Consider the following 25,691-nt stretch of genomic DNA (forward strand, 5'->3'; position numbering starts at 1 on the left):
GAGTCTGGCGTTCCCCACTACTGCTGACTGTACGTGCAGCACCCAGCAATTCCCCTCCTGGGCACCTGCCCCTAAGAACTGTGTATGTACGTACACGTGCCAGAATGTCGATGGCAGTCCTATGTGTAGCAGCCCGAGACTGCAAGTTGCCCAACGGCCCACGCCCATCAACAGTAGACCAGGTAAGTAAACTGTGTTTTATAACACAGCAGAGGAGGGAGCCACAACTGTATACAACAACATGCATGAATCGCACATGAAGAGAACGTTAATGAAAGAAGCCAGACACGCAAGCACACGTCCTGTATGACTCCATCCACGTGAAGTGCAGACCAGGCAAAGCCAGTTGATGCTACTGGGTGGGTAGGGGTCGGGGGAGCAGGACAGTGGTGTCTCGTGAGCAGTGGCTGCAGGGAGTGTGAGGGGCTCACGGGAAACCAGTCACGTTCTGCTTCTGGAACTGGGTGCTGGTTTCTCACGTGTCCAGTTCATGAAAATTCGTCAAGTGTACATTTATGGCATGTATAGTTTTCGGCATATATGTTCTATAAAAAGTTAAATGAAAGTTGGTATCTTTAAACATACGTCTATAATTTTTAATGGATTTTGATGAATTTAATACAAAGGGAAACAATTACATTATTACCATCATCTAATATTTGAGTGCTAACCTTATGGCAGGTCCTATGTTAAAAGCTTTACATGAATGAATCTCACTTAATCCTCACAAACATCCTAGAGACGGGCATGACTGTTAGCTCCACTTTCCAAAGAGAAAACTAAGCCTTGGATTCATTAAATAATGTGTTGGAGCAGAAAATCAAACTCAGGCAGTCCTAACTCTAGAGAATATATTCTTATCTATCTAGCTATTCTAAACTTTAGGTGAAGAGAATTCAGTCAGCCATATCAAGGCAAAATAGACATAGTGGTCTTCAGCTTTACTCCACATAAATGTGTACTCATATTATTTCCAAGTGGAACCTGCAAGTAGAAGAAACACTAGCCACGCTAGGTATAACAAGCCACAGCATAGACAATTTGTTTCCCACAATCAAAACACTTTAGTTGCAGCTTATTTGTTCAGGCCTGAGAAAAAATAAATGTTGAGAGTTTCTAAAAATAAACTCTACTTTCCTAACTCAATTCTGTCCCTTAACATTATTCACTCCAGTGACATAAAGTACATCTTTAATTTAAGAAAACATAGCATGGCAGAAGAATATTAGCACAGCTAAAGCTTAGCGCCATTATCCATCTTTTACGATGCTGCGTCAGTGGGCTGGATCTGAGGGATACGCTGATGACTCACACTCACAATGCAGAGTTACCAAGCAATTTATGAATGAAAACAGAACAAATGCATTATGTAATAAAGTTTTAACAAAGGTAACACAGGGAAAATAATCCCATAATTAGTGAAAGCATTTGGTAATTTACCAACATTAAATTTACCTCTTTGGAGGGGGAAGCGGGAGATGTGAAAATTGTCATCCAATAGGACCATACAAACATAACAATGAACAGATGGAAAGCCACAAGGTAAACAACGGCCTTTCCTGGTAAATAAAAACAAATAACATTTCATTGAATCCAGGTGAAAACAGGAAAAAGCATTATACATTAAAACACAATATTTAGGGTCAGGAGGCTCGATCCAATAAAAAATTTAATTAAAATGTACTAAAAACATCAAATATATACACTCCTTTATCTGCATGACGTTAACATTACAGATATGAAAAAACATTCTATTCCTGCATTTAAGGATTATTGACCTGGTTTATAAGTAAAGACTGTATTCTGAGATGAGATTTGATTTCATTAAGTTGCTGAAGATTTAAGCTGAAATCTTATGAGCACCTCCTTCAAAAGCACTTCCTAAAAGCTAGATTTTAAATGACTTAAAAATTATTATTTAATGTTCACTATGAACATTATTATTTAATATTTAATGTTCACTATGAACATTAAATCCAAGGAACTATATACTGAAAATAAACAATTCAATTCCTGGACTGTCAGGAAAGGTATCCTAAATTCCACTGTCGTTTTCAACACTGAGTAATGAAAAAATTTTAGCCACTCTGAATTTCTGCCATAACTGTTTCCTAAGTGGATTAGTGTAACATTCCAACATCTTTATCTCCAAATATTAACTCACTGATATAACTAAAAACTTTTTGTTGTGTTCTGTGGTTTTTCTATCTGTAAGAAGTGGAACCGGTTTCCATTAAGAAGCCAGAATTATTTACCAAGTGATTAAAGTCTTTTTCAGTTTGGAATGCAGCACCACAAACTCACCGAAGAAAACAAAGCACAGATGAGCATAAAAGTTTGATATTCTACTCATTTGTAAAGTTTGGATCAAATATTACTTTTTCCAAAAGCCTCCTCCATTACTTTCAGAATTTATTATCCCTTCATACTATTCTCCCCAAATAATTTACTCAGACTTCAGTTAAAGCACTTAATGTGTTTCCTTTAAGTTAGCTGCTTAGTATTGATAAGTTAATAAATGCAAAACACAACAGTGTCTGACACATAATAAATCCTCAATAAATATTGGCTACTATTATCATTGCTGTCCAAGTATAGCAGTTCCTTCTTCTCAAAGACTGGTTCTTTTTGTGCATTCCCTATTTCAGTGTTACCCAAGTATATAGACTGATAAAAGTTTTCACTGGTCTGCAGTTAAATGAGAAACGTTAAGAACAATGGAGTGACGTTTTTAGAAAGCTAACATGTATTCAGTTCGAAGTACTGTCCTTCCTTTGGTCTGAGGTTACTTTTCCTTATGTTTTCCCATAAAAATAATGATACAAAATTGACAACTTGCTGGACCCTGGCATTTTCTTCTGCAATTATACTGGTCCATGCCTGGTCTAACAGAACAGAACCCTGAGACACACAGATGACTGATGCAGGAAGCCAGGGCTCGATGACCCTCACAACGCATGGCTGGCTAATCAGCACGGAGCACGTACTTCAACTTCTAGCTCCTAAAATCTCTTTCAAAGTAGACTTCTCATTCTTTTCACCGCTAGTGTAATAGTTCTTACATTGTTGCTCATCTCATTTGGGTCACTGCACAAGCCAATGGGCGCCCTTGCCTTCCAGTCTCTTGCTTCCAATCCATCTCAGTGGCCAGCGTAAAATATGTGGCTCACCGTTTCTTATCCCCTTTGACTATGAAATTCCTGGGAAATAGCTCCATCTACATGACAAATGAATGCACTCTCTAAAACTCTGGAACTTCCTAGTAACCATATTTATTTTAACTATAGCTACTCAAGTCAGCCCTTCCACCTACTGCAAGTCTACTAGAAGACATATAACGTTACCTTATTTCTAGCCCTCACAATGGTCTCGTGGGTATTCTTTCAGTTTACAAATGTGAAATCGAAGGCTCAGAGAATTTAATATTTTCCCCACTGTTACTTACTTACTAAATGATAAAGCCAGAATTCAAACCCATATATGCTTGATAAACACCCAAGGTCTTTCTCACTGTGTCATATCTAAACTAATTTTCCTCCACTTTTTAAATTATTATCTAGTGGCCACATCCTACTTCAGAGATAACATCTGGTGCTAAGATGAAGCCCTAACCACAACTTCCTTCTATTCTCAAATATGCTTTCTTTCCACTTTCACAAAAACTGATTGTCATCCTCATTGAAAATTGTGGTTTCGCAAAATCTGCATTCTCTATCATTCCAGCTCCCTCTAGGCTAAACCCCATGGTCTAACCAATGGATTCAACAGCGTCCCTTCATTTGTTTCTCCTTTGGAAAAACAGGCTGGAGCTCAGTCTCCTGTTACACCAGCACTGAAGCCATTTATCAAGTCTGCAATTTTACCTTCACCTAGCTCATTTCACTCATTTATATTATCGTCTTTTGCCCCCATATTCAATCAAGTTTGTCAATCCTCATCTACGTATTATTGCATAACTTGGTTACTTTAACTTTAAACTTCTTAATCATTGAGTTACTTACAACTAAGGCTAGAATATAGAACAATATACTGTAACGTTTTTTAAACATTTAATATTTTTTTAGAATATTTTTGCTCTCCATAAGAACAAAAGCACATGGTTTTTGCCTTAAAAAATCTTAACCTTCAGTTAAAGAAAGAAAAGATAAAATAAATCTCTTAGTATATTGCCTGGAATATAGTAAGCACTTCATAGATGGTAGTTATCAAATTATAATATAAATAATAACAGGAAATATTGTTTTTAAATAAGTTCAAATTAGTGTGATTACTAATAATCCCATATATATGCTATAAACTATTGGTTAGAAGTAATACTTAAAGTAAAAGCTTAACTCATCAAATTAAATCAAAGTTCAAAGAAAACCTGAACCTATAAATCAAAAGGTCTGACTCGGGCTTCCCTGGTGGTGCAGTGGTTGGGAGTCCGCCTGCCGGTGTGGGGGGCGTGGGTTCGTGCCCCGGTCCGGGGGATCCCGCGTGCCGCGGAGCGGCTGGGCCCGTGGGCTGTGGCTGTTGGGCCTGCGCGTCCGGAGCCTGTGCTCCGCGACAGGAGGGGCCGCAGTGGTGAGGGGCCCGTGTGCCGCAAGGAGAAAAAAAAAAAAAAAAGAAAAAAAAAGTCTGACTCAAAAATCACCTGTAACTGAATTAAGAAACAAACAAATAAGCAAACAAAAAACTTTACTGAAAGACTCTCTGAAAGACATGGGGAAAATAGTCCCAAGAAATAATGATCCAAGTTAAAAGTTCTTTTATAACAACTTCAGAAATTCTCTGCTTTCTGTATCTGTGCTTTCAACACACAGGAAACAGTTTTGATTTTAAGCAAGAAAAACAAGCCTACCAAGATTGAGTCTATATTTGTTCTGTTACTGAGAAATTAGATCCAAAGTCAACTTGAGATTTACATGCTTAACGCCTTCTATTTTCAACAATAAGAATATTTATTAATAATTTCTAGGGACTTCCTTTGCGGTCCAGTGGATAGGACTCAGCGCTTCCTCTGCAGGGGGCACGGGTTCAATGTCTGGTCCGGGAACTAAGATCCTGCAAACTATGCAGCTCGGCCAAAAAAACAACCACCACCACAAAAAAAGTTTCTAACTATTCAACTGTTTTAGAAATCCTCTGGATTTTCATATCTCAAATCAAATTTTATTTTTGAAATTTCATCTCAAAGGACTTAAAATTTTCTTTTATCTCAATAAAATTTTGAGTAATGATTTTTCTCTCCAGACACTGTCTCTTTGACTAGTCATTAAAACTTTAATTCCATTTCAAAATGAACTAGTAATATAATTTACAAATTCAGAGTCTGGTTACTTAATTAAATGACTATGAGTAGTAAAGTACTATTTTAAACAAATGCATAAACAAGAGAACCACCAATAAAATTCAGACATCATGAAACACCTCCTCCTCAAACTTAGCTAGAACTGATATTAAAAATCTTTGAACCACTACTATAAAGAGTTCTAAAGAATATACAAGGCAAAAATATGTATATAAATACATCAAAGAAGTTTGGGTACTAGATGCCTTACAAAATAATCAATTTACATAAATAACACAAATGAGAATATACTGAATGTATAAAAATAAATCTAATAACACATCTCCTTTTAATCACTTAAGCTTTAAGAATATATATCTTCTTTCTGGAAACCAAAACACACACAGTCGTCACTAAATAACAAGTATATGGGTTGTAATTAAGATACCATAAGTAGTCTACTTAACTTGAGAGTGAAAGTTAAAAGTGCCTTACCGTTTTCTCCATTTCCAGAAAGTGTAACTAAAATAGAAGAAAACACAGTGAATATATTTTAAACACTTGTATATAAACTTTATTTCAGGTTGACTATTCACCTTAATATCGTTTTCATAAACATAAAATTTAGTTGTAAAATGTAAACAATAATGCAAATTCAGAATTACACACTCAAAAACCATGGAAACACTAAAATTCAAATTCTTCTTTACCATAAACATTGCAATCACATTAAAATTTTTCTTCAGACCTTTGTTAATTTTAAGTGTATCAATATGGTTATAGTTATGTTTTCTTTAGCTCTTTTCTTAATGCTGCCTACAGAATGAGAACTCTCCTCTATGGCACTCATATGGCACTTAATTAAGTAGTCTGTGATGTAACTTACCAAACTTTTTGTAAAAGCTACACACAAAACACATTGTTATTTTTCTACAGAAAAAAAAAAAAAAGAGGAACTTATCCTGTGATTTTTAGAGCACTTTTCTTCCTAGTTTGTAACCCTGGGAACTGCTCCTTATTCCTCCGCTCTGGATCGTCCAGTGGCCTCTGGGTCCTGTTGAGTCTACCACCTAAGTCTCTTCACTTCCGCCTCCCCCTCCCATTTCTCCCATTGCCTTGTTTTAGGACCTTCTCAAATGCGATAGCTTAAAGCAACTCTACTCTCAGTTGAACACATCCTCACCACCAGCAAATCTGAAGATGGAATACTCTTCAACACCCACCCATCACTTACAGAAAAAAGCCCACAGTCGTCAGAGTAGCCAACACTGTAGGCCCTCTGTGATCTACGATCTGTCCGCCTCTCCAGTCTCTTGTCATTTGCCCACACCCACGGTCTAATTATCCTGGAAAAAACTGCAGTTTCCTAAATACATCAAAGCTGTTTCCCACACTGTTGCCTCCCCCATTCACCCTCCAAGACCCGGTGTTTACATCCCTCCTTGGCAAAGCCTTCCTGAGTCCCACTCTGGGCAGAGCGGGTCCCTCCTTTATTTCAAGGCTGCGCACCCCTCCATCCTACCATACCACCTCATTTTTCGCAATTACTTGTTGACATGTCTGTCTCACCCTGCTGGACTGCATTAGTGTGGAATCATGTCTTAGAACAATAACAACCCTAACAGTTATCATTAGTTCCCTCTTACAGATAAATAAACTAAGACTCAAAATAATTAAAGGACGTCCCTGAGGTCACAGAGCTAGTACATGCTGTGTAGATAAGATCTGAACTCAAGTGCTTCCCTGGTGGTGCAGTGGTTAAGAATCCGCCTGCCAATGCAGGGGACACAGGTTCAAGCCCTGGTCCAGGAAGATCCCACGTGCCACGGAGCAACTAAGCCCGTGAGCCACAACTATTGAGCCCTCGTGCCACAACTACTGAAGCCCATGCTCTGCAACAAGGGAAGCCATCACAATGAGAAGCCCACACACCGCAATGAAGAGCAGCCCCCGCTCGCTGCAACTAGAGAAATCCCGTGCACAGCAATGAAGAGCCAACACAGCCAAAAATAAATAAGTAAAATTAATTAAAAAAAAAATCTGAACTCAGGTCTACTTGGACTTGTATTCTTTCCTGGAGTGTGTTTCATTTTATTCAGTATTTTATTTCCAAAGCCTGGCATACAGCAACAATGCTTAAGAAATGTTTATTAATTCAATATCCATTTTTGACTAAAATCTCTTGATAAAACAGGAGTATCTGGATACTTCCTTAATAAACTAAAATATATCTATCTCAATCCCCAAACCAACATAATTTAATGAGAAAACACAATAGAAGTATTCCCACTAAAGTCAGGAACATAACAAGCAGGTTCATGATCATTACTTTTTTTTTTTTTTTTTAAACATTGTTTCAGAGAGGCATAGGGTTTCTTCCAGCCCATCTTAGGTCATTCAGGTATGGTCTGGGGTAGTTAAACCCTGGGCTGGTCCCCTCTGGCCTCACAAAGCATTTCCCCTTTATGCTAGTGTACACTACTAAAAATATAATTTTCATTACGTGCCATGATATGAAATGATTGGGAAGCACTACAGTAGCCACACAATTATAAAAGAGAAATAAAGTAATTGTATAGAAACTGAAAAGAAGACATATGTATCACTACTTGTAGATTATATGACTACATTTTTTATACTCAAAACCAACTGAAAAACTATTATAAGAGGTGATAGTGTACAAAAACTGATATACAGAAATCAGTAGATTCCCAATATACACGTAATCATTATGTAGAAGTTATAATAAAAGAAAGTTCTATTTAAAAGCCACCTAAAAAAATAATGTTCCTAGGAATAAATGTAAGAATTGAGCAAGATCTATACAAAAAGAAACATTTTGATGTTTCTGAGGGACACTGATAAAAATCTGAACAAGTGGAAAGGCTTATATTCTTACATAGAAGAGTCATTATTAAAATGACAATTCTCCTGAGGTTATTCTTATAAATTTAGTGTCATCTCAATAAAAGTACTTTTATTTTTTAAGCAGTCAGATTCCAAAGTTCATTTGTGGAAAAATAAACTTACATGATGAAGTAGGAAAATTCTGAAAGAGATGAATAATGAAGTAGCTCTAGTCAAGTCAAATCCTAGAGCACAGTATTTTAAAAATATTACAAATGCCCCAATTATTAAAACACTTGTACCGGCTCATGAATAAATAGATCTCTGGAACAGAACAGAAAGCTCCCAAATGGAACCAAATGCATATTCACTATATGATAAACATGGGATTTCAAATCAGTGTGGACAGAGCCAGTAAACAGCATCAGAATACATGGGAGGCCATGTTGAAAAAAGGTACCACTGAGATTCACAACACAGTCAGGATAAATCCCAAATGTATCAAAGATTTAAATGCAAAAACTAAAAATAAAAACAAAATCATGCATGTACTACATGAAACAAGGGAAATTTTAAAATATATACACTTTTGGAGCTGAGTAGGTATTTCAGAGTAAGACACAGAACACAGAAGCCATAGGAAAATATTGATATATTTGACTGCATAGAAGTAAAAATAAACACTCGAAAAAAATCACTACAAGACAACAAGAAACTAGGAAAAAATATTCACAATTCTTACTATGGACTAAAAACTAATTTCTCTGTTTAAAGAGTAGCTACAAATCAACAAGAGTTTGTTTTAAAGAACCCACTTTTTCACAGAAAAGGAAATACAAACATCTCAAACATAAAAAAGATGGTCAACCTCATTCGTAACAGAAATCCAAAGTAAAACTACATGGAGATACCATTTTTAGTAATCATATTAGTAAAGATCAAAAGTTGATAACAGACTGTGTGATCACACTTGTCAGAGCAGAGTTCTGATTTAAACTGCATCTGGCTAACAGTTTCTGGTGGCTGCCTCTTCCAACTTTCCACTAAGACAGCACGCAACTACAGGAAACAACAAAATTGTTCCATACCAAAAACAAAGCTAGACAAACCAAGAATGACCAGAACTACTTCGTCAAGAGGGCTTTCCTGACCACAGGAGTGGGGTAAATAAATCTCCTTAGCATACGTTCCCACAGCACTATATAATTCCCTTATGCTAACACTCCTGACACTGGTATGTAATCACTAGTTTCTAATCTGTAGTTCCTTCCAGATTTTTCTTGGAGGAAGGGACACGACAGAGTCACCAATGCCTGGCACAGGGTGGAGTGGAACCAGCCCTCAGGATCTGTTAGCTGCCCCTCCGACTACACAGACAAAGGATAGTTAGGGACAACGAACACTGGGCCGTCTGCAGAGCCTCTGGGCTCACAGAGGGATATTCCGTTTTCTGAGGATCCCAATATAGTTTTAAACATTCTTTTGATGATAAAGTCAGAACTATAAAAAACATTACACATACTAATGGTTCCATGTGCCTTGTAAAGGTATAATGAATGTCCTTCTTTCCATCACGTCAGTGACGATGTATCTCATTTGCAGATAGTATTCATCTAACTTTCAGTTTCTCTGTGGACCCGAGAGCTGGCCACATGCTCTTCTCCGCTTAACTGCCCCCTTTTCTCACCGACTCCCCACTAAGTGAGACTGAAAAATCCCAGACACTCTCACTTTACCACCATCCTTTGCATCTACTGTGGCCATGTGATACAGTTTTGGCTAATGGATACATCTTTGGAAAAGGAAAAGTTATGGTGGAAAAAGCTTTTTCTTCCTTGACAAGTGAGAAGCATGTGAGGAGAAAGCCATAGTACTGCCTTCATCCTGTTTTTGCTTTGCATATACTTACAATGTAAGGATGTGCTGACAATCTGTAATTGCCAACGTTCAACCTTGAGGGAAGAATATTTGCTGGATACAGGATTCTGGGTTGACAGTTCTTTTCATTTAACACTTGAAAAACGCCAGGGCACTTCCTTTTGGCCTCCACAGTTTCTGATGAAAAACTTGCTGTTGTTCTAACTTTCCCCCATAGGTAAGGTAAGCTTTTGTCACTGTTTTCAAGATTTTATCTGTCTTTAGTTTTCACAAGTTTGGTTATGATGTGTCTTGGTATGGACTTCTTTATCTTGTTTAGCATTCACTCAGCTTCTAGAACCTGTAGGTTTACGTCTTTCGTCACATTTGCAAAAATTTAATCTATTATTCCTTCAAGTTCTTTTTCGGCCACACTCTCATTCTTCCCTCCTTCTGGAACTCTGATGACACATAGTTTAGATGTTTTTTTTAATAGTTTCACAAGTCCCTGATGATCTATTCATTTTTATTTCTCAGTTTAACTTCTTCTGTTGTTCACACTGGGTAATTTTTTTTTTTTTTTTAAAGATGTTGGGGGTAGGAGTTTATTAATTAATTAATTAATTTTTGCTGTGTTGGGTCTTCATTTCTGTGCGAGGGCTTTCCCTAGTTGTGGCAAGCAGGGGCCACTCTTCATTGCGGTGCGCGGGCCTCTCACTAACGCGGCCTCTCTTGTTGCAGAGCACAGGCTCCAGACGCGCAGGCTCAGTAGTTGTGGCTCACGGACCTAGTTGCTCCGCGGCATGTGGGATCCTCCCAGACCAGGGCTCGAACCCGTGTCCCCTGCATTAGCAGGCAGATTCTCAACCACTGCGCCACGAGGGAAGCCCCCCCACACTGGGTAATTTTTATTCCAACTTTAAGTTCACTGATTCTTTCCTCTGCCCTCTCCATTCTGCTACTGAGCAGACTTTTATGAGTTTTTTAATTTGGCTATCGTATTTTTCAGTTCTAAAATTTCCAGTTCTAAAGATGGGTCTTCTCTACATCTTTGCCAACCGAAGGTCTCACAGACTTTCTCATATGTTCACTTCTATAAGGTTTACAGGTTTTACATTTAGGTCTGTAATAGATTTTAAATGCTGATTTAAAAAAAATATGGTATGAAGTGAGGATTGAGGTTAATTTTTTTGCCTAGAGATGGACAATAGTTCCAATATCGTTAGCCAACAAAACTATACTTTCTCTGCTGAGTTACCTTGGATCGTCTCATGAAAATTAATCAGCTATATTTGTAAGGGTTTATTTCTGAAGTCTCTAGCCTGCGCCATTGATCTATAGTCCACTCCTACTCTACCACCACCCTGACTTGATTCCAAGCAGCTTTAGGAAATCCTGAAATCACACAGTATGACTCCTCCAGCTTCTTTTTCTAAAGTGTTTTGGCTATTTTAGGTCCTTTGCATTTCCATATAAATTTTAAGCTCATCTTTGATTAAAAAAAAAAAGCCTGCTGGGATTTTTGGCTGGTATTGTATTGACTCTATAGATCACTTTAGAAAGAACTGATATCCTTATAATATTGTTTTCCATTCCATGATCACAGCGTATCTCTTCACTTCAGATTTTACCTGATCAATACAAAACCTTGCACATATTTTGTTAGATTTATCCCTTTTATTTAATTTGTTGATGCAATTATAAATCAGCATTTTAAAAATTGAGGTATAGTTGATTTACAATATTATATGTTTCAGGTGTACAACATAATGATTCACAATTTTTAAAGATTATACTCCATTTATAGTTACTATAAAACATTGGCTATATTCCCTGTACTGTACAATATATCCTTGTAGCTTATTTTATACATAGTCATTTGTACCTCTTAATCCTCCATCAGTTGTTACCCCTCCTCCCTTCCCTCTCCCCACTGGTAACCTCTAGTTTGTTCTCCTGTATCTGTGAGTCTGTTTCTTTTTTGTTATACTGACTGTTTTTTTTTTTTTTTAGATTCCCCATATAAGGGATAACATATAGTATCTTCCTCTGACTTATTTCACTAAGCATAATATCTTCCAGTTCCATCCATGTTGTTGCAAATGGCAAAATTTCATTATTTTTCATGATGAAGTGGTATTCCATTGTAATATATATACCACATCTTCTTTAGCCATTCATCTGTTGATGGACACTTAAGTTGCTTCCATATCTTGGCTATTGTAAGTAATACTGCTATGAACACTGGGGTGCATGTATCTTTCCAAATTAGTGTTTTCATTTTCTTAGAATATATACCCAGGAGTAGAACTGCTGGATCATATGGTAGTTCTATTTTTAATTTTTGAGGACCCTCCATACTGTTTTCCACAGTGTCTGCACCAATTTCCATTCCCACCAACAGTGTACAGGGTCCCCCTTTTCTCCACATCCTTGCCAGTATTTGTCATTTGTGGTCTTTTTGATGATAGACATTCTGACAAGTGTGAGGTGATATCTCACTGTGGTTTTGATCTGCATTTCTCTAATGATTAGCAATGTTGAGAATCTTTTCATGTGCCCATTTTTTAATGGGCCCATTCTGCCCATTTTTTAATCAGGTTTTTTTTTTTGATGTTGAGTTGTATGAGCTATTTATATATTTTGGATATTAACCCCTTATTGGTCATATCATTTGTAAATATTTCCTGCCATGCAGTAGCTTGTCTCTTCATTTTATCAATGGTTTCCATTGCTGTCCAAAAGCTTGTAAGTTTAATTAGTTCCCCTCCTTCCTTTTTTTTGGCCATACCTCACAGCATGCAGGATCTTAGTTCCCTGACCAGAGATCTAACCTGCACCCACTGCAGTGGAAGCGCAGAGTCTTAACCACTGGACCGCCAGGAAAGTCCCCTAATTAGGTCCCATTTGTTTATGTTTGCTTTTATTTTCTTTGCCTTAGGAGATAGATCCAAAAAAGTACTGACACAATTTATGTCAAAGAGTGTTCTGCCTATGTTTTCTTCTAGAAGTTTTATGGTTTGAGGTCTTACATTTAGGTCTTTCATCCATTTTGAGTTTATCTTTGTACATGGTGCGAGAAAATGTTTTAATTTCATTCTTTCACATGTAGCTGTCCAGTTTTTTCAGCACCACTTTTGAAGAGACTGTCTTTTCCCCCATTATATATTCTTACCCCCTTTGTCATAGGTTAATTAACAATAAGTGAGTGGGTTTATTTCTGGGCTCTCTATCCTGTTCTGTTGATCTATGTGTCTGTTTTTGTGCCAGTACCATAGTTTTGATTACCGTAGCTTTGTAGTATAGTCTGAAGTCAGGGAGCGTAATTCCTCCAGCTCTGTTCTTTCTCAAGATTGTTTTGGCTATTTGGGGTCTTTTGTGTCTCCACACAAATTTTAAACTTATTTGTTCTAGTCCTATGAAAAATGCCCTTGGTACTTTGATAGGGATTGCACTGAATCCGTAGATTGCCTGGGTAGTATGGTCATTTTAACAATATTAATTCTTTCAATCCATGAAAATAATACATCTTTCCATCTGTTTGTGTCATCTTCAATTGCTTTCATCAGTGTCTCATAGTTTTCTGAGTACAGATCTTTTATCTTCTTAGGAAGGTTTATTCCTAGGTTTTTTTTTTTTTGATGTGATGGTAAATGCAAGTTTCCTTAATTTCTCTTCCTGTTAGTTTGTTGTTACTATATAGAAATGCAACAGATTTCTGATATTTGTTTTGTATCCTGCAACTTTACCAAATTCATTGATGAGCTTTAGTAGTTTCTTTGCTGGGGTCTTTAGGATTTTCTATGTATAGTACCATGTAGTCTGAAAACAGTGACAGTTTTACTCTTACTTTCCTATTTGGGTGCCTTTTATTTCTTTTTCTTCTCTGACTGCTGTGGCTAGAACTTCCTATACTATGTTTAATAAAAATGGTGAGAGTGGCATTCTTGTCTTATTCCTGACCTCAGAGGAATGATTTCAGCTTTTCATTGTTGCGTATGATATTAGCTGTGGGATTATCATATATGGCCTTTATTATGTTGAGGTAAGTTCCCTCTATACCCACTTTCTGGAGAGTTTTTATCATAAATGGATGTTGGATTTTGTCAAAAGCTTTTTCTGCATCTGTTGAGATGATCATATGGTTTTTATTCTTCAATTTGTTAACATCATGTATCACACTGATTTGTGGATACTGATCTATCCTTGCATCCCTGGAATAAATCCCACTTGATCATGGTAAATGATCCTTTTAATGTATTGTTGAATTTGACTTGCTAATATTTTGTTGAGGATTTTTGCATCTATGTCCATCAGCAATACTGGCCTGTGATTTTCCTTTTTTGTGATATCTTTGTCTGGTTTTGGTATCAGGGTGATGATACTGGCCTCACAGAATGAGTTCAGAAGCACTCCATCCTCTGCAGTTTTTTAGAATAGTTTGAGAAGGATAGGTATTTATTTATTTTTTTTTTCACGGTACGCGGGCCTCTCACTGCTGTGGCCTCTCCCGTTGCGGAGCACAGGCTCCGGACGCGCAGGCTCAGCGGCCACGGCTCACGGGCCCAGCCGCTCCGCGGCATGTGGGATCCTCCCGGACCGGGGCACGAACCCATGTCCCCTGCATCGGCAGGCGGACTCTCAACCACTGCGCCACCAGGGAAGCCCAAGGATAGGTATTAAGTCTTCTCAAATTTGGTAGAATTCACCTGTGAGGCCATCTGGTCATGGACGTTTGTTTGTTGGGGATTTCTTTTATTACTGATTCAATTTCATTACTGGTAATTGGCCTGTTCATATTTTCCATTTCTTCTTGGTTCAGCCTTGGGAGATTGTACACTTCTAGTAATCTGTCTACTTCTTCTAGGTTATCCACTTTATTGGCATATTGTTGTTCATAATAATCTGCTATGATCTCCTTTATTTCTGTGGTGTCAGTTTTAACTTCTTTTTAATTTCTGATTTTATTGATTCAGGCTCTTTTTTTCTTATGAGTCTGGCTAAAGGTTTATCAATTTTAAAAACTATTTTCAAAGAACCAGCTCTTTGTTTCATTGACCTGTTCTATTTTCTGAAGTGTCTAATGCATTTATTTCTGCTCTGATTCTTTACTTCTTTCCTTCTACTAACTTTGGGTTTTCTTGTTTTTCTCATCCGTTCTCGTAAGGTTAAGCTGCTTACTTGAGGTTTGTCTTGTTTCCTCAGGTAGGCTTTCATCACTATAAACTTCCCCCTTACAACTGCTGTTGCTGCATCCCATAGATTGTGGATCGCTGTGTTCTCGTTTCCATTTGTCTCCATATTTCTTTTTGATTTTTTCAGTGATCAATTGGTTGTTTAGTAGCATATTTTCTAGCCTCCACTTGTTTGTGTTTTTGCTGTTTTTTTCTTGTAGTTGATTTCTAGTCTCATAGTACTGTGGTCAGATAAGATGCCTGATATTATTTCAATCAATGAGACCATTAGTATTGCCTGTAATATGATTACTGAAAGGTTTAAATAACTTGTTGCATACATGCTCTACATTCTCTAATAGCGGTACCATATATACTTTGTTAGAGCAAATAACCATTACAAATTATATTTTTCTCTTCCTTATACCCCTCCTCACTTAGGTCTATAAGAACATACGTACGTGACTAACGTTCCTATCATAGTTTAAGTTGCGGTCTCTGTAGTCATTTGGGTTGTCTAAAAGCTCATCCTCATTCTCTAGCAAACTGGTTTTGTTGTAGATACAATTCAAGTTGTTCTGTTTATATGCAGTGATCTGGGGGAGACTCAAAAATAATAAACCATTACCATCATCTTCCCAGAATCCCAAAAGACAGTGACTGTTTGAAGAGAGGAGGCCAGATGTCTTGTGAAATGTGCTACATTCTGAACTTGTTTCTTTTTGGTGTCCTTCACTTCTTCGTCTACCCCAACCTCCTCCTCCTCCTACCATTCCATTCAAAGTCTAATGTCTTGAGTATAATTTGAGGGAGCAGGGGGAAGAGGATGGACAAGAATACTCACCTGGGCACTGTATAGTATTTAAGGAGATACTCAGGAGACACATTATTTAAGTTTGTCACTATCAGTGATGCTACGTTTGGGCCGTTTGGTAAGGTAGTGACCACCAAATGTCTCCTTTGTAAAGGTCCACTTTTCACTTTGACAATCACGAAATCTTTTGTGGAGTAAAACATTAAGGGTATGTGAATATCTTCTTCCCCTAACGGTTTTAGCATCCACTGATATGCCTTGCCTGAATCTATTATTTCGTAGAATTAGAAAATCACCATTAAAAGCCCTCTATTATTTACTTCCATAGTTTTAAGCTGGCATTCTTCTGTAAAGAGCTTTCCCTCACTGGAGATGAACTAGAGTCATTCTAAAAAGGCAGTACAAAAATATAATTATTTCTCTTTAATTACCCATTTTCAGAATAAGATTTTGGTATAATATTTATCTCCAGGACGTCCCTGGTGGTGCAGTGGTTCAGGGTCCACCTGCCAATGCAGCGGACATGGGTTCGGGCCCTGGTCTGGAAAGATCCCACATGTTGCGGAGCAACTAAGCCCGTGCGCCACAACTACTGAGCCTGTGCACCACAACCACTGAGCCCGTGTGCCACAACTACTGAAGCCTGTGCCTACAGCCCATGCTCTGCAACAAGAGAAGCCACCACAATGAGAAGCCCGCGCTCTGCAACGAAGAGTAGCCCCAGCTTGCTGAAACTAGAGAAAGCCCACATGCAGCAACAAAGACCCAATGCAGCCAAAAATAAATAAATAAACTGATTAATTTAAAAAATTCATCTCCACTGTTAGCAAATAAATTTAGTTTTTTTCTTCTTGAATATCAATACAGAAACTTACAGATTTTATTTACTCAATGTGTCATCAAGTACACTCGTTATTTTTATGTTCAAATTGTCTCACTTGGCTAATGCCTCTTCCAGCTGACTCCTGTAGCATCTTGATCATCCCATTAGTCTCTGAGCACTTCCCTGCACAGCACAAGATGTCCCAGGCTCATTTTATATTTTCCTCCCCTGGACCTGACATTAGCCACTTCTTCAAGGGTCACTGGTTCCTTTTAATGATATTTAGAAACCAAGCTTTGAATTCTCAGGGTGCTCACAGCTACTGGAGTTTCATTGCTTTTAGGCCCTTTGGGTTACAGAAGGAGTATTATACTTTTTTCTTTTTTTTTTTTAATATCACTGGGCTTCTTTTTTTTTTTTTTTTTTTTTAGATGTTGGGGGTAGGAGTTTTTATTAATTAATTTATTTTTGCTGTGTTGGGTCCCTGCCTCTGTGCGAGGGCCTTCTCCAGCCGTGGCAAGCAGGGCCACTCTTCATCGCGGTGCGTGGGCCCCCCACCATCACGGCCTCCCCTGCCGTGGAGCACAGGCTCCAGACGCGCAGGCTCAACGGCCATGGCTCACGGGCCCAGCCGCTCCACGGCATGCGGGATCCTCCCAGACCAGGGCTCGAACCCATGTCCCCTGCACCAGCAGGCAGACTCTCAACCACTGCGCCACCAGGGAAGCCCTATACATTTATATTTATATTCACACTGATATTTCCAATTCAAATAGAACATTACAGAGTTTTTTCCTTAATTTCTTGGCATTATATTTGTATCTCTTTACTTTCACAATGAAAATCTTAGTTCCTAAGTAATTATTTATTCAGTTTAAACTAAAATATACATAAAACAGTTTAAAAACTACATACTAGTTTAAGATTTCTTTGCAGTTTTTTTGTTTTATTCTGTTTTGGCTTTAAACTACATCCAACTAAGGAGTCCTGTGTTACTTTCAAAACTCACTTGAAATAATTCTTTCCTCTGTGTAGTTATAGTACCAACTTCATAAAATTAAGTTCGTTTCATGATTTCAAATTTTACAGTTTGCTTTTACCCCTCTGTTTTATTTTTATTTTGGATATGTAACAAATATAAATGTTTAAAAGTTAAAACTATGTAAAAAGGTACTCAGAAAGGCCTGGCTTTCACTCCTCACCCCCTCACCCCAGATAATCATTTTTATTAGTGTTTGCTTTATCCTTCCACTATTTCTTTTAGCAAAATAAGCAAGTAAGTACGTATTTCTAACTTCTTCCTTTATATATCTTGGTCTACACCTTGCTTTTTTCACTTATACCCTAGAAATCACTACACATTAGTACACAGAGACAACCATTGTTTCCTTTGTAAAGCACTGCATGGTGTTCTACTGTGTGGGTGTTCCAGGTACACAACCAGGCCTCTATTGATAGCCATCTGGGTTGTCTCCAATCTTCTGCTGGTACAAACAGTGCAGCAATGAATAACCCTATGCATGTGTTGTTTACTTGTGGAAGTTTATCTTCAGTGTAGATTTCTAACAGTGGGATTACTGGACTGAAAGTAAATCTGTCTGCTTTCCCCAAACTCAACTATAGGGGATGTAACATTTTGATACTCCTACAAGCAATGCATGAGGCTGCTTATTTCTCTACAATAAAATATTTTCAGACTTTTGATACTACAGGGTAATTTTACTTTGCATTAAATAAATTAGGGTAAGAATCTTCTCATATGTTTATAAGTCATTTTTATTTTTTTTTCCCTATGAACTATGTCATATCCATTTTTTTTTTTTTTTTAAATCAGGCTTTCCTCACTCCCTGGTTGTAAGATCATCCAGCCATGTTTTCTCTTAGTGATGGAAGGTTCTTATTTTTTATATTCACATTTGGTCCATTTTGAAATGGCAGGTTCCAGGGGTAGGAAAAGTATCAAATAAGCCTAAAAAAAATCTCCTGGTGCCTGAAGATAAGGAAAGAAAAATGATGGTGACGTGTCACAAGGACACAGAAACCAAACTGAAAGGGTTCCTACTGGCTAAATCTGGGACAATTTGAGCAACAAAATAAACGATACAGGGATTTCCCTGGCGGCGCAGTGGTTAAGAACTGGCCTGCCAATGCAGGGGACACGGGTTCAAGCCCTGGTCCGGGAAGATCCTGTATGCCACGGAGCAACTAAGCCCGTGCACCACAACTACTGAGCCTGTGCTCTAGAGCCCGTGAGCCACAGCTACTGAGCCCATGTGCCACAACTACTGAGCCTGCACTCTAGAGCCCATGAGCCACAACTACTGAAGCCTGCGTGCCTAGAGCCCATGCTCCTCAACAAGAGAAGCCACCTGAATGAGAAGCCCGCGCACTGCAATGAAGAGTAGCCCCTGCTCACTGTAACTAGAGAAAGCCCGCGTGCAGCAACAAAGACCCAGTGCAGCCAAAAATAAATAAATTATAAAAAATAAATGATATGTTATAACCCATAAAATAAGAATCCATGAGAGCACGACGATGTAAATGAATGAATAAATAAATAAATGGGGAGGAGGGAAAGCTCTTCCTTTCAGTTTAATTCTAATTATTAAATGTAGAAGAAATCATAGAATTTAAAAAATCACCATTTGGCAACCAGCACAGTAACTGTTTCAAGCAAGAGTCCTCAATAGATGCTAAAAAAGAGTAAGTGCAAGTAATCATGAACAGATTTTCCCACAAAGATACTTGTCTCAGGATGGGTTCTCTGGAATCAGGTGCTGAGACAGTTTGGGGTGCAAGATACTCACTAGGGATCAGCACATGTGAAAGGAGGTGGGGGAAGCAGAATTGGGCAGAGGTAGACGTCTCACTGTAGTGCAGGCCTATCCAAGCTTTGGCCACAGGCAGGGAGCTCTGAAGAAGTCCACCCCTTCTCACTCAGCACTGGATGACACCGCCCAGGAAGGGTGTGACCTTGGGTGAGCTGAGTCACACTGAACAAGCCGGAGAGCTGACTGCTGAAGCTGTCTGCTGACCGCACGTGCCACAACTGAGCAAGTCCTTCCTCAAAGAGGGATACGTGTGGGTTGTCTGGGTCTACCAGAATACTTATTAATTACAAGGAAAACTGTACCTTTACAGAATGGAGAAACTTGGCAGATACCAGCTTACGTGGTGACCAAAGTAAACAGTTCCCAAGACAGTACAATCAATGACACAGCATTACTTTTGTGGTATTCATGCTATAAAATGTATACATGAGGAAACATCAGACATACCTAATTTGAGGGACTTTCTACACAAGAAGCCTGTACTCTTCAAAAATGTCACGGTCATGAAACACAAAACAAGACCGAGGAGCTCTTCCAGATCAAAGGACACAAGAGAGACCTGAAAGCTAACTGCAATGTGTAAGCCTGGCCTGGTCCGTGGAGCAGAACGGTTTAGGGGGACAACTGGAGAAGTCCCAGTAAGGCTTACAGATTAGAGAGTAGCATTTTATCATGCTAATTTCCTGATCTTGATATCTGTACTCTGATTATATAAGAGAATGTTCTCTGCTATAGACTGAATGTTTGTGTTCCCCCAAAATTCATGTTAAATCCTAAGGCCCAGTGTGATAGTATTTGAAGGTGGGGCCTTTGGGAAGTGATTACATCATGAGAGTGAGGCTCTCATGAATGGGATTAGTGCCCTAATAAGAAAGAGACCCCCTCACTCCTTCCAACATGTGACAATACAGTGAAAAGATGGCCATCTATGAACCAAGAAGTGAGCCCTCACCAGACCCCTGCTGGCACCTTGATCTTAGACTTCCAGTCTCCCTAAGTGATAAATAAATTTCTACTGTTTATAAGCCACCAACATAAGTCTACGGTATTCTGTTAAAGAACCTGAACAGACTAAGACACTCTTGTTTTTAGAACAAACACTGACGTATTTACAGGTAAAGGAACATAAGGTCTGCAACTTACTCTCAAATATTTCAGAGACAGAATGAATAAATGATAAAGCGTGTAGCAAATGATAACCTTTAGGGAATCTGGGTGAAGGATATATGAAAATACTTTGTACTATTTTTCACAAGTCTAAAATTATTTTAAAATAAAAAGTATAAAATATAACAAAAAATATTTTATCCATTTGTAGTTTACCTTGGAATACAGTATGATATGGACCCAATTTTATCTCTTATCAGATATCTATCCAGTTGTCCCACTTTCTCCTCTGTGATTTGAGGTGCTACTTTATTCTAAATTTCTATATTTACTGCCTATTTCTGGACATTCTATTCTACTCCATTGGCCAATATGTCTGTCCACACATCATACCATACAATTGGTACACAATTTTTTTTGTGTGTGTGTGGTATGCGGGCCTCTCACCATTGTGGCCTCTCCCGCCGCGGAGCACAGGCTCCGGACGCACAGGCCCGGCGGCCATGGCTCACGGGCCCAGCCGCTCCGCGGCATGTGGGATCTTCCCGGACCAGGGCACAAACCCGTGTCCCCTGCATCGGCAGGCGGACTCTCAACCACTGTGCCACCAGGGAAGCCCAAGTATTTTATCTTTTTGATGTTATTGGAAATGGAGACTTGACTTCTACCATATTTTCAATTATTCATTATTTTCTTTATTGTGTACGTATAGAAAGTATTGCGTTTTGTTTGCTAATTCTATATCCTGCCATTTTACTCCATTCCTTTTCTTTAGGTGTTCTGTTGTCATTGACTCCCTTGGCTTTTCAACATACACTATCACGTCATCTGCATGTAGAAATAGCTTTCCCACTTCCTTTCCAATGTCTTATGCTTCTAATTATTCTCTCTTGATTGAATGTGGTAACTGGTTTTGTCAATACAATGTTATTCAATACACAGCAATGGACACAGTGATACGTATTTACTGCTGGTGTTAGTGGAAATTAAGTATTTTGTGTGTGTGCAATTTTGTCTGAAAGGTATCCACTTACTCGTATTTTATTATGTTTTTAATCGGGTATGGATGTTGGATTTTTCAAATACCTTTTTGGCATCTATAGAAATAATGATTCTTCTTTCTAAATGTATTAATATGATGAATCAAGTAACAAAAGTAGAAGGAGTTAGTTATTACCCTTTACATCCACTGCTAACACCACTTCCTTCAGAGGCACAAGTCCCTTCAGTTCTGATCACTTACCACCCCCAACACCACTAATGGAGCTTTGTTCCCGAAGGTCAACAACTGTCTAAGTCTAAAGGGATTTAAATAGATGTTTCATGAAAAAAGAATTCTATGGCAAAAAAGAATTTCGAAAAATACTGGATTAAACAAAAGTACATACTTACTTATAGCAGGGCTTCTTAAAATGTGTAATGTGCAAATGAGCACTGTGAAAATAACGATAGACTATTATATAAAGTCCAAATGAATCTGACAATGTGCATTTATACATTTTTGAATTCACAGTGTCAAATACAGTACCTGGAACACTGTAAACATTCCATGTTTGTTACATTACTAAAATAACATAGAGATTTTTTTTCTTAAACAAAATTCACATTTTAATTAGGTTGAAATAAACATAGAGATGTTTTTAAGGTCAGGAGAGTATCTGTATTTGAAATTGTGGGTTATCTACTCTGTGAATACATTCCAATTCTCCCTCTTGTACTAGGACGGGAAGTGGCAGAAACACAATTAATTCACTCATTCAATGAATCTATTGAGTACACATTACACAGGACCTGTTTTAGGTGCTGGAAATAAAGCAGTGAACATACTTATCAGGAGAGAAACACAAACAACTACATGTCAAGAATTAATAAGTGCTATGAGGAACCACAAAGCAGGGTAAGGACAAAGTGAAAGAGGAAGTACTTATTATTATTTTTTTTTTTTGTGGTACGCGGGCCTCTCACTGCTGTGGCCTCTCCCGTTGCGGAGCACAGGCTCCGGACGCGCAGGCTCAGCGGCCATGGCTCACGGGCCCAGCCGCTCCGCGGCATGTGGGATCTTCCCGGCCCGGGGCACGAACCCGTGCCCCCTGCATCGGCAGGCGGACTCTCAACCACTGCGCCACCAGGGAAGCCCAGGAAGTTCTTATTTTATATAGGGTAGTCAGGAAAGCCTCTTTGATGGGGGAATATCTCAAAAGAAATCTAGATGAAGTGAGAGAGCTAGGCTTGTGGAAATCCGGGAGGAAAGCATTCCAGGCAGAAGGAAGATAAGGACAAAGGTTCTCAGGTGGGACCATGCAAGGCCTGAGAGATGCAAGGAGGGCTGGCTGGCTGAAGCAGAACGAGAGAAGGAAGCGATGAGTCAGACGCAGGGGCGGGCCCAGGCACCGAGGGCCCCTCGCAGGCTACGGAAAGAGCTCTGGATTTCATTAAGAGCAAAGGCGGAAGCCACCGGAGCACGCTGAGGACCAAGGATCTTGACTTGGGCTTCAAGAGATTCGCTCCGGCTTTCTGGAGGGTGGGGGAAGAGCGGGCCGTCAGGAGGCCAGGGCACACGGGTACACGATGCGTGCCACAGCCACGACGCCACACCCCCTATCTTAACGCTGACACACACTGGTAACATTTGTGTGCTGGTGTTATTTCCTTCAGGTGCTGATGATATCCTTTCCATGCCATTAGTTTAAAAGGCTTCCCTGAAGACTTCACGTTTAATAAGCTCATGCTTGTTCAATGCGTTTGTTAATAATCACTGTCCCGCCTATGATTCCAACTGGGTGGGCCAAAGTTCACGTCAGTGAGTATAACGCAGCACCGGGAAGAGTGAAAGAACAGAGAGAAGAGAAACGTTTTAAAAACAATTAAAAAACAGCTTATCATCAAGACTTACGGATCTCTGTCGTAGAGAAATCTATTCTTCATACGACCATAATCCCCATTACCTGTGACTATTTCAGTTATTTAGTGTAGGTGCCCATTTGCTCAAGAAGACGCGCTGCATGTGGCAGCAGCATGTGAATCTGTGTAGCTTAGCTGCTCCCAGGAATAGCAGCAGGTCCTGACCTTCTTAAAGTCCCACGTGACGGCGGGGTGGCGGCCTGCCCCCTTTGACAACGGTTCTCCCACAGGCACACCACCGACACTGCCAGAAGCTGACAGCAAAACACGAGCCCACGTTTACAATACGATCCTCAAGTGCAGCCACGTGTTTAAAAGGGCGAGAATGTGCTCCGTCACTCACTTAGGAAGACTGTGTGTGGGCACGGGGGGGAACACAACTCTAAGAGCTGGAAAACAAAAACACTTCCTGCCGAAAAGGGAAGGCGGGGAAAGGTATGCTCGTGGCTATTTACGTTTCTCTCCACCCCCAGTAACATCTGAAAGCTCACCCTGCTGAGAACGTTACATGATTCTGTAAGACAGGCATTACCCCGCTTTATACCACAGGGACAAGTTCAGAGAGGCCAAATAAGTTACTGAGATCATTCAACAAGGAAAACGGTGCAGCAAGGAGGCCAGTGTGGCAGCTGCAGAACGCCTGCAAGAGTGGAAAGGAAATTACGTCAGAGAAGTAACGAGGGGGAGAGGCCACGGTGAGGACGTGAGGAGCCCCGCGGAACAGGAGAGGAGGCCGGCCAGGGCTTTCACTGGAGGAGTGACAAAGCTGGTATTAGCTTTAAAGGGATCATTCTGGCTGCTCTGTGGAAGACAGGGTGCAGGTGGGAAGATCGGGGTGAAACGAGGAAGAGACAAGACTCAAGAGGGAAGAGATATGGGAACAGACGTATACGTATAGCTGATTCACTTTGTTATAAAGCAGAAACTAACACACCATTGTAAAGCAATTATACTCCAATAAAGGTGTAAAAAAAAAAGACATAAGGGTGCTACAATAATATAAGTGATAACGTGGCATAACAAACCACCTCAAACTCAGTGACTTTATGATCATTTTTCCTCTGGCCACACAGCACAGCATGCAGGGTCGTAGCTCCCCAACCAGGGGTTGAACCTTCACCGCCTGCAGTAGAAGTGTGGAGTCTTCACCACTGGACCCCCAGGGAAGTCCCCCAACTTTAGTGACTTGAAACAACCACCATTTATTATTTCCTACAATCGCGTGGATCAGCAGTTCAGGCTGTGATCAGCTGGGTTGTTTTTCTACAAGCTGCAGTCAACAGGCAGCTAGACTGGGGCAGGAGCTCATCCACACGTCAGGCACTTTGGTGCTTAACTCATCCTGCCTTGGCCTCTCTCGCCATATGGTCCAGCCTGAACGGCGACCAGAACGTTCCAGAAGAGTTAACATGAAAGACGCATGCTGTTTTGAGCCTAGGCTCCAGATCTCACACATCACTCCCACCACATTCTATTAGTCAAAACAAGTACAAAGCCAGCCCAGATTCACTGGGTGGGTAAACAGACTCCACCTCTTGGGAGGAAGTACAAATTATTGTGGCCGTGTTTTTCAATCTACTACACACGACAGAGATCATGGTGGCTTGAAGAAATATAGCTGCAGTGGTGGTGGTGAGAAGCAACTGGATTTTGGTACACTTAATGACAGGATTTGCTGATTAATGGGATGTAAAATGACTTTTCAACCAGGGAACTGAAAGGATGAAACTGCCATTTACTGAGCTAAGATAGGAGGAGCAGTTCAGCAGAGAGAAAAAAACTCAAAAGAGTTTTGTTTTGGACAATAAGTCTGAGATGCCTCTAAGATATATGAGCAGAGATGTCAAGTAAACAGACATTAGAGGCTGGAGTTTAGCATGCGACGTCTTCTTTGCCACAAAGTGGAAGTGACCAGCAGAGAAAAAAAGTTTTATCCATGTGACTAGGGCATAATGTTGTTCTTCCAAATAGTCTAACCTGGTTTCTAAGTTGTCCAGCACCTCTCCATATTCCTTGACTTATAAGAAAGCAGTAAAGGCCCAAAGAAGGTTCAGTTTATATGGAA

The 25,691-nt window shown here is 39.4% G+C and overlaps 1 protein-coding gene across 4 annotated transcripts in view; it reads right to left on the reverse strand.

The window, feature by feature from the left end:
• ZDHHC20 (zDHHC palmitoyltransferase 20) overlaps positions 1-25,691 on the reverse strand; it is a 73,974-nt gene that overhangs the window by 40,653 nt on the left and 7,630 nt on the right. For all 4 annotated transcript variants that reach the window (XM_082602593.1, XM_082602592.1, XM_082602595.1 and 1 more), the window contains exons 2-3: positions 5,768-5,794; positions 1,456-1,559 (exon numbers count right to left, since the gene is read on the reverse strand). In XM_082602593.1, coding sequence (XP_082458719.1) covers positions 1,456-1,559; positions 5,768-5,794 — 131 coding nt within the window. The remainder of the gene's footprint in view (positions 1-1,455; positions 1,560-5,767; positions 5,795-25,691) is intronic.

The sequence above is a fragment of the Mesoplodon mirus genome (assembly GCF_964341445.2).
Source record: "Mesoplodon mirus genome assembly, chromosome: 17".
Taxonomy (NCBI): Eukaryota; Metazoa; Chordata; class Mammalia; order Artiodactyla; family Ziphiidae; genus Mesoplodon; species Mesoplodon mirus.